At 41.3% G+C, this 13143-nt stretch overlaps 1 protein-coding gene and 1 non-coding gene across 2 annotated transcripts; both read right to left on the reverse strand.

Moving 5' to 3' along the window:
- Positions 1–10047: 10047 nt before the first annotated feature.
- Positions 10048–11564, reverse strand: RPS20 (ribosomal protein S20). Its single transcript, XM_033203589.1, has 4 exons — positions 11369–11564; positions 11051–11150; positions 10685–10758; positions 10048–10266 (listed from the first exon to the last, which is right to left on the reverse strand). The coding sequence occupies exons 1-4, from the start codon at positions 11369–11371 to the stop codon at positions 10084–10086; spliced, it is 360 nt and encodes a 119-aa protein (XP_033059480.1). The 5' UTR covers positions 11372–11564; the 3' UTR covers positions 10048–10083.
- On the reverse strand, positions 10826–10892 carry LOC117079724. Its single transcript, XR_004435575.1, has one exon. It is a non-coding gene; the product is annotated as a small nucleolar RNA U54 (small nucleolar RNA).
- Positions 11565–13143: the final 1579 nt, after the last annotated feature.

A 13143-nucleotide genomic window follows, 5' to 3' on the forward strand; every position in this document is an offset into this window, starting at 1 on the left:
CCATCTCAAAAATAAATAAATAAATAATAAATTAATGAAACACAAAGGAAGGCAGTACAAGAGGAAGAGAGAAAAAATAGTTATAAGATACACAGAAAACAACAAAATGGCAATAGTAAGTCATTCATTATCTGTAATTAATTTAAATATAAATGAATTAAACTCCCCAATCAAAAGACACAGATTGGTTGAATGAATTAAAAAAAAAAAAAGCAAGATCCAACTATATGCTTTCATATAAGAGATACAATTTTACACTTTAGATCTAGGATGCACATAGGCTGAAAGTGAAAAAATGGAAAAAGATAGTCCATGCAAATGGTAACCAAAAGAGAGCAGAGGTGGCCATTCTACTGTCAGACAAAGTAGACTAAGTCATCCAGACAGAAGATCAATGAGGAAACAAGACTTGAACATTATAGACCAATTAGACCTGATAGACATATAGAGAACACTCCATCCAACAAGAGCGGAATACACATTCTTCTCAAGCGCAGAGATCACTCTCCAGAATAAATCACAGGTTAGGCCACAGAACAAGTCTTAACAAATTTAAGAAGACTGAAATCATACAAAGTATCATTTCCAACCACGATAGAATGAAACTAGAAATCAGCAGCAGAAGGAAAATGGAAAATCCTCACATATGTGGAAATTAAACAGCAAACTACTAAACAACCAATGAGTCAAAGAAGAAACCACAAGAGGCTGGGCACAGTGGCTCATGCGTGTAATCCCAGGACTTTGGGAGGCTGAGGCGGGTAGATGACCTCAGATCAGGAGTTTGAGACCAGCCTGGCCAACATGGTGAAACCCCATTTCTAAGCCAGGCACGGTGGCTCACGCCTGTGATCCCAGCACTTTGGGAGGCTGAGGCAGGCAGATCACTTGAGATCAGGAGTTCGAGGCCAGCCTGGCTAACAGTGAAACCCCGTCTCTATTAAAAATATAAAAAATTAGCCGGGTGTGGTAGCGGGAACCTGTAATCCCAGCTACTCGGGAGGCTGAGGCTGGAGAATTGCTTGAACCCAGGAGGCAGAGGTTGTAGTGAACCAAGATTGCACTACTGCACTCCAGCCTGGGCATCAGAGTGAGACTCTGCCACAAAAAAAAAAAGAAAGAAAGAAAAGAAAAAAGAAAGAAAATCACAAGAGAAATTAGAAAATATCTTGAGACAAATGAAAATGAAAATACAATATATCAAAACCTATGGGATGCAGTGAAAGCATTATCAAGAAGGAAGATTATAGCTGTAAATGCTTACATTAAAAAAGAAGAAACAGGCCAGGTGTGGTGCCTCATGCCTGTAATCCCAGATCTTTGGGAGGCCAAGGTAGGAGAATTGCTTAAAACCACGAGTTCAAGACCAGCCTGGCAACATAGTGAGTACCCATCTCTACAAAAAACAAATAATAAATAAAAAATAGCCAGACATAGTGGCCCTGTAGTTCTAGTTGCTCAGGAGGCTGAGGTAGTAAGATTGCTTGAGCCCAGGAGTTCGAGGTTGCAGTGAACAGTGATCCTTCCACTGCACTCCATCTGGGGTGACAGAGCCATACTGTATGTCTAAGAAAAGAGAAGGAGAAATGGCCAAAAGAAACAACCTAATTTTATACCTCAAGAAAACCTTTTAAACCTTAAGAAAAAGGAGAAAAAATGAAACCCAACGTTAGTAAAAGAGAGAAGAAAATAACTAAGATTAGAACAGAGATATAAATGAAATTAAAAAATGAAACTAAGAGTTGGTTTTTTGAAATGGTCAAAAAATTGGCAAACTCTTAGCTAGATTAACCAAGAAAAAAGAGAGAAGATAACTAAAATTAGAAATGCCATATGGGACATTATAAATGATGCTACAGAAATTAAAAGGATTTACAAGAATACAATGAACAATTATGCACCAGCAAATTCGGTAATCTAGAAGAAATGGACACATTCCTAGAAATATACAGCATACCAGAACTAATTCATGAAGAAATAAAAAACCCAAACAGACTTATGACTAGTAAGGAGATTGAATCAGCAACCAAAAACCTCCCAACAAAGAAAACCCCAGGACCAGAGGATTTCACAGTTGAATTCTACAAAACATTTTAAGGAGAATTAAGATTTTAAAAAATTCAATAAATTAGGATAGAAGGAAACTACCTCAACGTAATACAAACTATATATGAAAAGCTTACAGCTAATATTACACTCAATAGTAAACAATTGAAAGCTGTTCCTCTAAGATCAGGAACAAGGCAAGGATGGCTCACTCTTGCAAATTCTATTTAACATAGTAGTGGAAGTCCTAGGTAGAGCAATTACCCAAGAAAGAGAAATAAAATACATCCAAACTGAAAGGAAAGAAGTAAGTTATCTTTATTCACAGACGACACAGTATTATATCACAAAAGATTGAAAACTAATGAACAAATTCAGCAAAATTGCAGCACACAAAATTAATACAAATATCAGGTGCATTTCTATACACTAACAGTAAATAATCTGGCAAGTAAACTAAGAAAACAATCCAATTTTCTTTTTTTTTTTTCTTTTTTTTCTTAATGAGATGGAGTCTCACTCTGTCACCCAGGCTGGAGTGCAATGGTGTGATCTCAGCTCACTGCAACCTCTGCCTCTTGGGTTCAAGCAATTCTCTGCCTCAGCCTCCTGAATGGCTGGGATTGCAGGCGCCTGCCACCACTCCCGCCTAATTTTTTTGTATTTTTTAGTAGAGATGGGGTTTCACCATCTTGGCCAGGTTAGTATTGAACTCCTGACCTTGTGAGCCCCCTGCCTCAGCCTCCCAAAATGCTGGCATTACAGGTGTGAGCCACCGCGCCCGGCAACAATCCAATTTTCCATAGCACCAAAAAGAATAAAATGCATAGGAATAAACTTAACCAAGGAGGTGAAAGACTCACACACTGAAAACCACAAAATATTGCTAAAAGAAATAAGATTCAAATAAATGTAAAGACATCCTATGTTTATGGATTAGAATACTGAATATTGTTAAGATGTTAATACTACCCAAAGAGATCCATCTGCAGATTCAACACAATACCTATCAAAGTACAAATGGCATTTTTGCAGAAATAGAAAAATGTATCTGTAAATTCACGTGGACTCTCAAGGGGTAACAAATAGCCAAAACAGTTTTGAAAAAGAATAGGATTGGAGGACTCACACTTCTGATTTCAAAACATATTATAAAGCCACAATTATTAAAGCTCTTGTAGGTAGCATGAGCATAACAACAAATAGGCCAGTGGAATAAGATAGAGAATCCAGGAATAAATCATTGTGTATGTGGTAAAATTGTCTTTAGCAGGGGTTTCAAGTCCACTGAATGGAGAAAGAACAGTCTCTTCAACAAATGGCGTTGGGAAAACTGGATATCTACAGGCAAAAGCCATAAAGTGGAACCCTTACATGATACACAAAAATTACGCTTACCTTACACAATATACAAAAATAAACTCAAAATGGATTAAAAACCAAACGGTAAGACCTAAAACTATCAAACTTCTAGAAGAAAACATAGAGGAAAGACTTCATGACATGAGATTTGGCAATGATTTGTTAGATATGATGCCAAAAGTATAGGCAACGAAATCAAAGATTTTAAAGTTTGATGTGATTACATTATACCAAACTTTAAATTTTTTGTCCATGAAAGTACATAGCTGAGAGAGTAAAAAGGCAACCTACAAAATGAAAGAAAATACTTGCAAATCATCTACGTGATAAGGGTTTAATATCCAGAAAATATAAAGAACTCATACAATTCACAAAAACAAAAACAACCCACTTTAAAAAAATGGGCAAACAGCCAGGCGCAGTGGCCCACGCCTGTAATCTCAGCACTTTGGGAGGCCAAGGCGGGTGGATCACCTAAGGTCAGGAGTTTGAGACCAGCCTGGCCAACATGGTGAAACCCCGTCTCTACTAAAAATACAAAAAATTAGCTGGGTGTGGTGGTGCATGCCTGTAATCCTAGCTGCTCAGGAGGCTGAGGCAGGAGAATCGCTTAAACCGCAGGAGGTGGAGGTTGCGGTGAGCCGAGATCGCGCCATTGCGCTCCAGCCTAAGCAACAAGAGCAAAACTCTGTCTCAAAAAAAAAAGGAAAAGAAAAGGGCAAAGGACTTGAATAGGTAGTTCTATAAAGAAGATATAGAAATGACCCACAAGCTTGCCAAAAGCAGTGGCTCACACCTTTAATCCTAGCATTTTGGGAGGCAGAGGTAGGCAGATCACGAGGTCAGGAGTTCAAGACCAGCCTGGCCACCATTGTGAACCCCGTCTCTACTAAAAATACAAAAGTTAGCTGGGCATGGTGGCATGCACCTGTAATCCCAGCTACTTGGGAGACTGAGGCAGGAGAATTGCTTGAACCCATGGGGCAGAGGTTGCAGTGAGCCAAGATCGTGCCACTGCATTCCAGCCTGGGAGACAAAGACTCTGTCTCAAAAAAAAAAAAAAAGAAAGAAAGAAAAGAAAGAAATGGCCAACAAGCATATAAATAGATGCTCAACTTCATTAATTATTACAGAAGTACAAATCAAAACCTCAATGAGATATCACTTCACACCCATTAGGATGGTTACTACAAAAAAAAAAAAAAAATCAAGTGTTGGTGAGGATTTGGAGAAACTGGATCCCCTGATGGGAATGCAAAGTGGTGCAACAGTACAGAGATTCCTTAAAAAATTTAAAATAGAAATACCATATGATCCAGCAATCTCACTTGGTATATATCCAAAATAATTCAAGGCAAAATCTCAAATACATATTTGCATATTCATGTTCATTGTAGCATTATTCACAACAGCCAAGAGGTAGGAACAATCTAAATGTCCAACAGATGAATGAATTTTTTAAAAGTGGTATATATACATATATTGAGATATCATTCAGCCTTAAAAAAGAAGAAAAATCCTGCCACATGATACGGCATGGGTCAAAGTTGAAGACATTAAGCTAAATAAAATGTCAGTCACAAAAAGACACATATTATATGATTCCACTCACATGAAGTATCAAGTAATCAAACTCATAGAAAAAGAAAGTAAAATTGTGGTTGCCAAGGGTTCAGGGTGAAAAAAAAAAAAAGGGAGTTAGTGATTAATGGGTAAGAGGTTCAGTTTCACAAGATAAAAGACTTCTGGATATTTGTTGCACAACAGTATGAGTATAATTAATGCTACAGAACTGTTAAAAAAAGAGTCTTTATCTTTCAGATTTAGATATTAGAAAATGTGTGAGTAAAATATGATGTCTGAAATTTGCTTCCAAATAATCTGAAGGCTGGTTGGGGAAGGTGGTGGAGTCACACATGAAATAAAACTGGTATTAATTGGCAATCTTTAAAACTGAGTGGGTTTATTATACCATTCTCTCTCTACTTTTGTGTATGTTTGGAATTTTCCATCATAAAGGAGTTTTTAAAAACCCAAAATTATCAAAATGAAAAATAATCAATAGAAGTGCTGGATAACAAAGTCAAGGAAATATCACAAATGTATAATTTAAAAGATTTGCTGAGGTGTGTGGATCACCTGAGCTCAGGAGTTTGAGACTAGCTAGCCTGGCTAGCATGGTATAACCCCTTCTCTACATAAAATACGAAAATCAGCTGGGAACGCTGGTGCACACCTGTAATCTCAGCTACTCAGGAGGCTGAGACGGGAGAATTACTTGAACCCAGGAGGCAGTGGTTGCAGTGAGCTGAGATCACACCACTGCACTCCAGCCTGGGTGACAGAGCAAGACTCTGTCTAAAAAAAAAAGAGAAGTTATGAAAGAAAGGTAAGAAACACACAAGTCCTTCAGAAGGTCATGCAATCAATAGGAGTCCCAGAAAGAAAAGAGACAAATGGAGGGTAGGGCTAAAATAATGAGCAATTTGTTTTGTACATCAGATATATGATATTGTACTGACTCCTGGGAGGAATACAAATGTGCACAGTTGCTTGAAAGCCTCAATTTGATAGTGTTTCTTAAAATTAAAAATTTCCATATTCTCTGGTGAAAATATCTTTTTTATTTGAGACAGAGTCTCGGTCTGTCGCCCAGGCTAGAAACCTTCGCCTCCCGGGTTTAAGCGGTTCTCGTGCCTCAGCCTCCCAAGTAGCTGGGACTACAGGCATGCCTGGCTAATTTTGTATTTTTTAGTAGAGATGGAGTTTCACCATGTTGGTCAGGCTGGTCTCGAACTCCTGCCCTCAGATGATCCATGGGGTGAGTTCTTTTTAAGTTAATTTAGAAAGATATGCACAATATGTAAGGCAAAAATAAGTAAATAAAGAGCAGTCTACACAACAAATGGTATAGAAAGATTTGGTTTAATCTTCGTTTCCACAAATTAAAGGAAGAGTTTTTCTATGAAAGTGAAATATGCTATTATTCCTAGGATAAAGGAAATAAGGATCGATTTTGTGCCTCTGACTTACTTTTTCCTTTTTTTTTTTTTTTTTGTGAGATTGAGTTTAGCTCTATTGCCCAGGATGGAGTGCAGTGGCTCATTGCGACCTCTGCCTCCCAGGTTCAAGAGATTCTCCTGCTTCAGCATCCCAAGTAGCTGGGATTACAGGTGCCTGCCACCACGCCTGGCTAATTTTTGTATCTTTAGCAGAGGCGGGGTTTCACCATGTTGGCCAGGCTGGTCTTGAACTCCTGACCTCAGGTGATCCAACCACCTTGGCCTCCCAATGTGCTGAGATGACAGGCGTGAGCCACCCCACCCAGCCGTAGTTCCTCTTACTTTCAAAAGATAAAATTTCATTTGCATCGACTGAAGTACAATTAAACAAAACCTGCTTGGTCACTTTTTTGGCAGAGGAGAATGCAGTTGAAAAGGACATGTCCCCGGGGATTCAAATACACTTCTCAAAGTGTATTGCTGGCCCTCCGTATCCATGGGTAGATTCTATCAACTGTAGGTCAGAAATATATAGAAAAAAAATAGTCTCTACTGCACATATATAGACGTTCTTTTTCTTGTCATTATTCCCTAAATACAGCAGAACAACTACTTACATACCATTTACATTGTATTAGGTATTACAAGTAATCAATCTAGAGATGACAAATTATACAGGAGGATGCCATAGATTATATGCAAATACTATGCCATTTTGTATCAGTGACTTGAGCTTCCTCAATTTTGGTATTCAAGAGAGGTACTGAACTGATCCCACACAGATACCTAAGAAACACTGTAATTCAATGCAGTATCATGGGTCAGCTAGAGCACATCCTGTGCCAGTGAGAGAAATCTATTCCCTTAACACGTTAGTCTTGGTTTGTTTGGAAAATGTCTCCCAGAGGGACAGTGAACACCCATATATGCATTTGAGAGAGATACTATTAGTATGCTCATTTGGCACATGACTGAGGCTCAAAGTCAAGTAACCTGATAAAAGTCTCCCTAACCAAGTAACTAATTTTGGAGCCGTCTGTCTGACTGCATGGCTAGAGATTCTACTTCTATACTCTTGCCTGTTCATTTTATATCCACAGAGCATACACACAGGCACTCTATCCATGTCATGCGAAGAAATCTAATCCAGTCTGGGTATAGTGGCTCTTGCCTATAACCCTAGCACTTTGGGAGGTCGAGAAGGGTGGATCGCCTGAGCATAGGAGTTTGAGACCAGCCTGGGCAACATGGCGAGACCCCATCTCCACAAAAAAAATTAGCCGGGCCAGGCGTCATGGTGTCATGGTGCGAGCCTGTAGTCCCACCTACCTGAGGTTGAGGCAGGAGGATCGGTTGAGCCAGGGAGTTCAAGTGAGCCACGATCACACTACTGCACTCCAACCTGGGTGACAGAGCGAAACTGTCTCAAATTAAAAAAAAAAAGAAATCTGACCCAGCAATGAACAGCTATGGTGGTTTGTTCCCTTGGTTATTGCTAGTTTACATTTCTACACCAGAAGCACGACTCTCCAAATCCAAATAAAGCAAGCACTGGAGAGATATCCTATTTTCAACCTTCCTAACTCCCCATCCATACAAGACAGCCTGTAACTTGCATAGAATTATTGGCATCGTTACCACTATTTAATCTACCCTTAATTCCCTATATTCAAAGGCCCTGCAGTTTTATTTCCATGCAGGTATTTTTAAGTGTTTGAGAAATTGAAGAGAGTAGCAGTTTCAAATATTTAAGTGCTATTTTAGCTGTAATACAGGTTCTCAATTACATACAACTTTAATTCAACACTTTCACCATTGTGAAAGTTCACAATTTAGGGAAAGCCATGAAGCTGTCCTTCCACTACTGATTTACTGAAGCTTATTTTTCAGTGTATGTTCTCTGGACTTTAGTGACATTGCTTTCAGAATTATTTCCTCAGTCAGTTCTCAAGACACGTGTGCTCCAAAGACTGCTATGCTGCATTAAAAGTTCTTAGGTATTTCTGTCTGGGGGCCACATGTGAACAGGTATTCCATTTTAAAATGGTCTTATTAACTGCTACCTAAACAGCTCCCAAAGATAAACTCGTTTAAATTTAGCAATGTGGCATAATTCATTCCAGACTCAGTTCCATTCAAATCCTTGATGTTAACTGGGTTTGTCTTCTTGAGATCTGAAGTAGACTCAAAAAGAATTGGATGTTGGGTAATAGCAGGGGAGGGGCAAGGAGTAACTCCAATGTTTGAACTGTCAAGACTTCAGTGGACAATGGATTGAGACACGGAACACACAACAGAGCTTCTGGGAGGGAAGATTTCATTTCAGACACATTAGCTTTTCAGCTGTGAGTTGCAGGTTCCTCGGATGCAGTTGGTTGTATACAGAAATCTCAATTGAAGGTCAATTTGAAGAGTTCAGCATGAAAGCTTAGGCCCAAATCCAAAGACAAACTTGAATTACCCAACTTTGATCCTATTAAAAATCTCAAAAATTTTCTGAAGGCAATCTTAACAGTTTATAGATGTTTTATTTTTCCAAAATAAATCTACAGAAACTTTCCCCAATACATTTAGCAAATGTGTAAGGGTATCTAATTATAAATTCTAGGCTGGGTGGGTGGCTCAGTCCTGTAACACCAGCACTTTGAGAAGCTAATGCAGGCTGATGGTTTGAGTCTAAGAATTCTAGACCAGCTTGGGAAACAAGGCAAAACCTCACCTCTACAAAAAACAATTAGCTGGGCATAGTAGCCACATGCCTGTTAAGTCCTGGTTACTAGGCAGTTTGAGGTGGATGGCATGAGCCCAGGAGGTCAAAGCTGCAGTGACACCACCACTGCACTCCAGCCTGGATCAGAGTGAGACCGTCTCAAAAACTGAAAATGTATTTTTAAAAAGTATAAAAGTGAAAATGTGCCGGGCATGGTGGCCCATGCCTCTAATCCCAGCACTTTGGGAGGCCAGCCAGGGGGATCACCTGAGGTCGGGAGTTTGAGACCACCCTGACCAACAGGGCAAAACCCCATCTCTACTATAAATACAAAAATTAACCAGGCGTGGTGGTAGGCACTTGTAATCCCAACTACTTGGGAGGCTGAGGCAGGAGAATTGCTTGAACCCGGGGGGCAGAGGTTGCAGTGAGCCAGGATCACACCATGGCACTCCAGTCTGGGCCACAGAGCAAGATGCCATGAAACTTTTATATTTAAAATATAAAACACTGAAAATGTAAGTATTTTAAAACTAAGTTTTAGTTCCTAAAACCCTAAAACTTAGTTTTAGTCCTGCCTCTGCCAATTCTTTTTTAAAGACGATAAGCTTGGTTAATTTAAAAATATTAGTCACTAATTTTCAGCACCTGCCTACCAGTGCACTAGGCTCTCAGTCACGGCTGTGTATTACAAACGCCCCAGACCAATCAGAATTCCTAGGGTATGCCAATGTTATAAACCGACAGTGTCCAATACAAGTGGTCAGGTCTCACATTATTATGTAGTTAACGGAATTCAGTTTTCAAATGACTCAAACGACAATGAAAACAGGATAGACCATTCTAAGATACCCATATATTCCAGTCTCATAGTACACTTTTATATTCCTAAAATCTGCTAGTATTCTGAATAAAAACCAACAAAAGTTAACAACTGGTAATCAATTTATTAAAATAGCTGACTTAAGCATCTGCAATGGTGACTTCCACCTCAACTCCTGGCTCAATACTGATGGAAGTAATCTGCTTAACAATCTCAGAAGGACTGTGCAAGTCAATGAGTCGCTTGTGGATTCTCATCTGGAAACGATCCCATGTCTTAGAACCTTCACCACAAGGAGTTTTTCTTGTAGTGATTCTCAAAGTCTGCAACAAAAGACAAAGGAAACCAAGTGTTTATGGCTTTATAATTATCCCTAGAACATCTGGAAAAACACTTTTAATCATCTCATTAGTTTCCCTTTGGCATGATTCCTATTTACACTAACAGATTTTCAAGTACCATGGGTTGAAAATGCCAGGTCTGTTTTCACTGTACTAGACACCACCCTTAGAGCTTGCGCCTGTTAAGCACCAAACCACACCAAGAACACAACAGCAATAATTAAACGATCATATCTAAACATTAGATACTTACTAGGAACCGAAATCTACCACCAATTTCTACACGCGTTTGTAGATAGCATCAGGGTTAACAATTTCGGCAGCCAAACCCCTTAAAGAACCTGAATTTAGGCAACATCCAGGAGCAACTCCTACTTCCTGCCCCTCCGATTTACTTTACCTTGGTAGGCATTCGAACTGGTCCTTTCACTTTCAGATTCTTTTCCTTCGCGCCTCTGATCAAGTCAGCACACACTGCAGGAAATAAAAAGACCTCTCAGTACAAGCAAAACAATTAAAATCGGCTTAAGACCTTCACTTCTACTGGCTCAGAATAGCGTATAAAACTATCACCGTTACTCAACACAATAGGTACCTCCTCATCGCCAGCTGTATGACAATGAAAGCAGTTTTAGACCATGCTTTACCTTTTTAAGCAAGCAACTTGTCACTTCAGTTCTTGGAGTCCGCCTTGTACACTAACATTAACGAGTAAAGCTCGTCGCTTTTTGTCCAATTCCCGCCCCCACCGCATGACTGCACTGACCCTTTTCCAGGGATTTAACGTTGCGGCTCGTTAGGGTGATTCGAATTCGGTGAATTGCCACCTCCGGCTCCACGGGTGTTTTTCCGGTATCCTTAAAAGCCTATTGTTAGACACATAAGAACAATAAACCAAAAATGGTCTGCCACTTCTGGAGAACGGCAGCTTCCGGAAGCTTCCCGGGTTCCCCCACCATTTCAGAAGCGCCTTTCCGCCCCTACACGCCCCGGCATCTGCCCTACAGGAGCACGAGCTCGAAACCGGAGTCCCCCAGGCGCCCGAGCCCCGCGTTGAGCAGCCCGCCGCCGACTGCCGCCTCACCATGGCTGCTGCGCGGCTTCCTGACCGACTTGTTCCTCGGCGAGAGCGAACAGCGGTGAGTCAGGAGCAGGAGCGTGCGAACCAAAGATCCGCAAGTCCCACAACCGCGTCTTCCTCGAAAAGAAAGGGGTGGGACTTGAGCAACGCTTATATAGCACGCTTACATCCGGGTCCCACACGCCCCGGAACAGGAAATGTCCCGGACCCTAGAGGCGGTCGCACAAGGCCGAGCTGGAGCACTCGTGGAGTTGGCAGGAAAGGCACGGCTGCGTGCGCCCCCTGTCCGCACGGAGGAACCGAAGTCCCGCAGAGTGGAGTCCCCGCCTGCGCGGAGATGGCCACCCGGCCGAGAGAACAGGCAAGACGGAAACCTGAGAAACTCCTCTGTCTGGTGCACTTAACCCTCTCCCTCGTAAAGCGCACACGAACTCTGGTTTTTACGTTGCAAATTTTGCTTTCTACACAGACCATACCACTCGTTGTTCTCTGAGGATGAGGTAACTTCTCTGAGTTTAGCTGACATGAGCAATGGCAGAAATGCTTCTCGTAAACTGGACACCTTACGTTAGCATTAGTAAGCAGTTATTTTTCATAGCCTGAAACGTCCTTTTGTGATATTTCAGCTCCTGGCTTCCCAGTCCAGCAGAGGTATCTACATCTATTTCTGGAAAGGACCTGAACTTGGCTTCTCGTCCCTCTGGAAAGTGAGGTGAAAATGCCAGGCTGCGCAGCTACCCTGAGGCCCGGCCTGGTACCTGGCTAGCCACCCAGTCCTGATACCTCATCTCCTTTCTGTTGGATAAAGTCATTGGATAAGATCCCCCAGGGTCTTCTTAATACTGAACATCTGTTCATAATCACATAAGTGACCAAATATTCGCAAACTCGAATGGTCAACCGGGCTGAGCAATGGGAGCGAGCGCAGGATGAGCTCACCTACACCTGAGCAAGAAGCCGGGGGTAATACATGGAAATCATTGAGATGGATTTTGATACAGGGCAGAAGGAAGAGTAAAATAATCTCATACTACTTTCCACCTGAAGCTCTGAGCCAAAAGAGTTATTTGCTCAAACACTTGGAACTGGGGAGGGACAGAGCTCTGATGCCTCCCTCCAGGCCTGTTTTTGTTGTTGTTGTTATTTTTTGTTTGTTTTTGAGACGGAGTTTCCCCCTTGTTGCCCAGGCTGGAGTGCCACGGCGCCATCTCGGCTCACCGCAACCTCCGCCTCCTGGGTTCAAGCAATTCTCCTGCCTCAGCCTCCCGAGTAGCTGGGACTACAGGCATCCGCCACCGTGCACGGCCAATTTTGTTTTGTTTTTTAGTAGAGACGGGGTTTCTCCATGTTGGTCAGGCTGGTTTCAAACTCAGGATTTCAGGTGATCCGCCCACCTCGGTCTCCCAAAGTGTTGGGATTACAGGCGTGAGCCACAGCGCTCGGCCCATCAGGGCTCTTTCTTGAGGTTTTGTCTTCTGTTCCTTGGTAGAAAATTATTTTTGAAACTTTAATCAGATAATAGCATTGTCTTATTTGGTGATAACTGGAACATAACTAATAACTGGGTTTCTTTGGCTCACGATACATATGAGGGTTTTTGCTGCCATTTTAACAATTACTTTAAATTTTCAAATTTGGATGTTTTCCAGTTCCATTTTTTGGGTTTTCTGTTTGTTTGTTTGTTTGTTTTTGAGATGGAGTCTCGCTCTGTCGCCCAGGCTGGAGTGCAGTGGCACGCTTTTCACGCAAGCGATTCAAGCGATTCTCCTGCCTCAGCC

The sequence above is a fragment of the Trachypithecus francoisi genome, unplaced genomic scaffold, assembly GCF_009764315.1.
Source record: "Trachypithecus francoisi isolate TF-2019V2 unplaced genomic scaffold, Tfra_2.0 Lachesis_group7, whole genome shotgun sequence".
Lineage (NCBI taxonomy): Eukaryota > Metazoa > Chordata > Mammalia > Primates > Cercopithecidae > Trachypithecus > Trachypithecus francoisi.

Excerpts from the sequence above, each read along its gene's own strand:
- RPS20 (XM_033203589.1), bottom strand. Across the intron at positions 10,759-11,050 it reads CGTTAAATCCCTGGAAAAGG|TGTGTGCTGACTTGATCAGA; the intron begins GTCAGTGCAGTC and ends TATTTCCTGCAG. Across the intron at positions 10,267-10,684 it reads CAGTTCGAATGCCTACCAAG|ACTTTGAGAATCACTACAAG; the intron begins GTAAAGTAAATC and ends CTTTTGTTGCAG.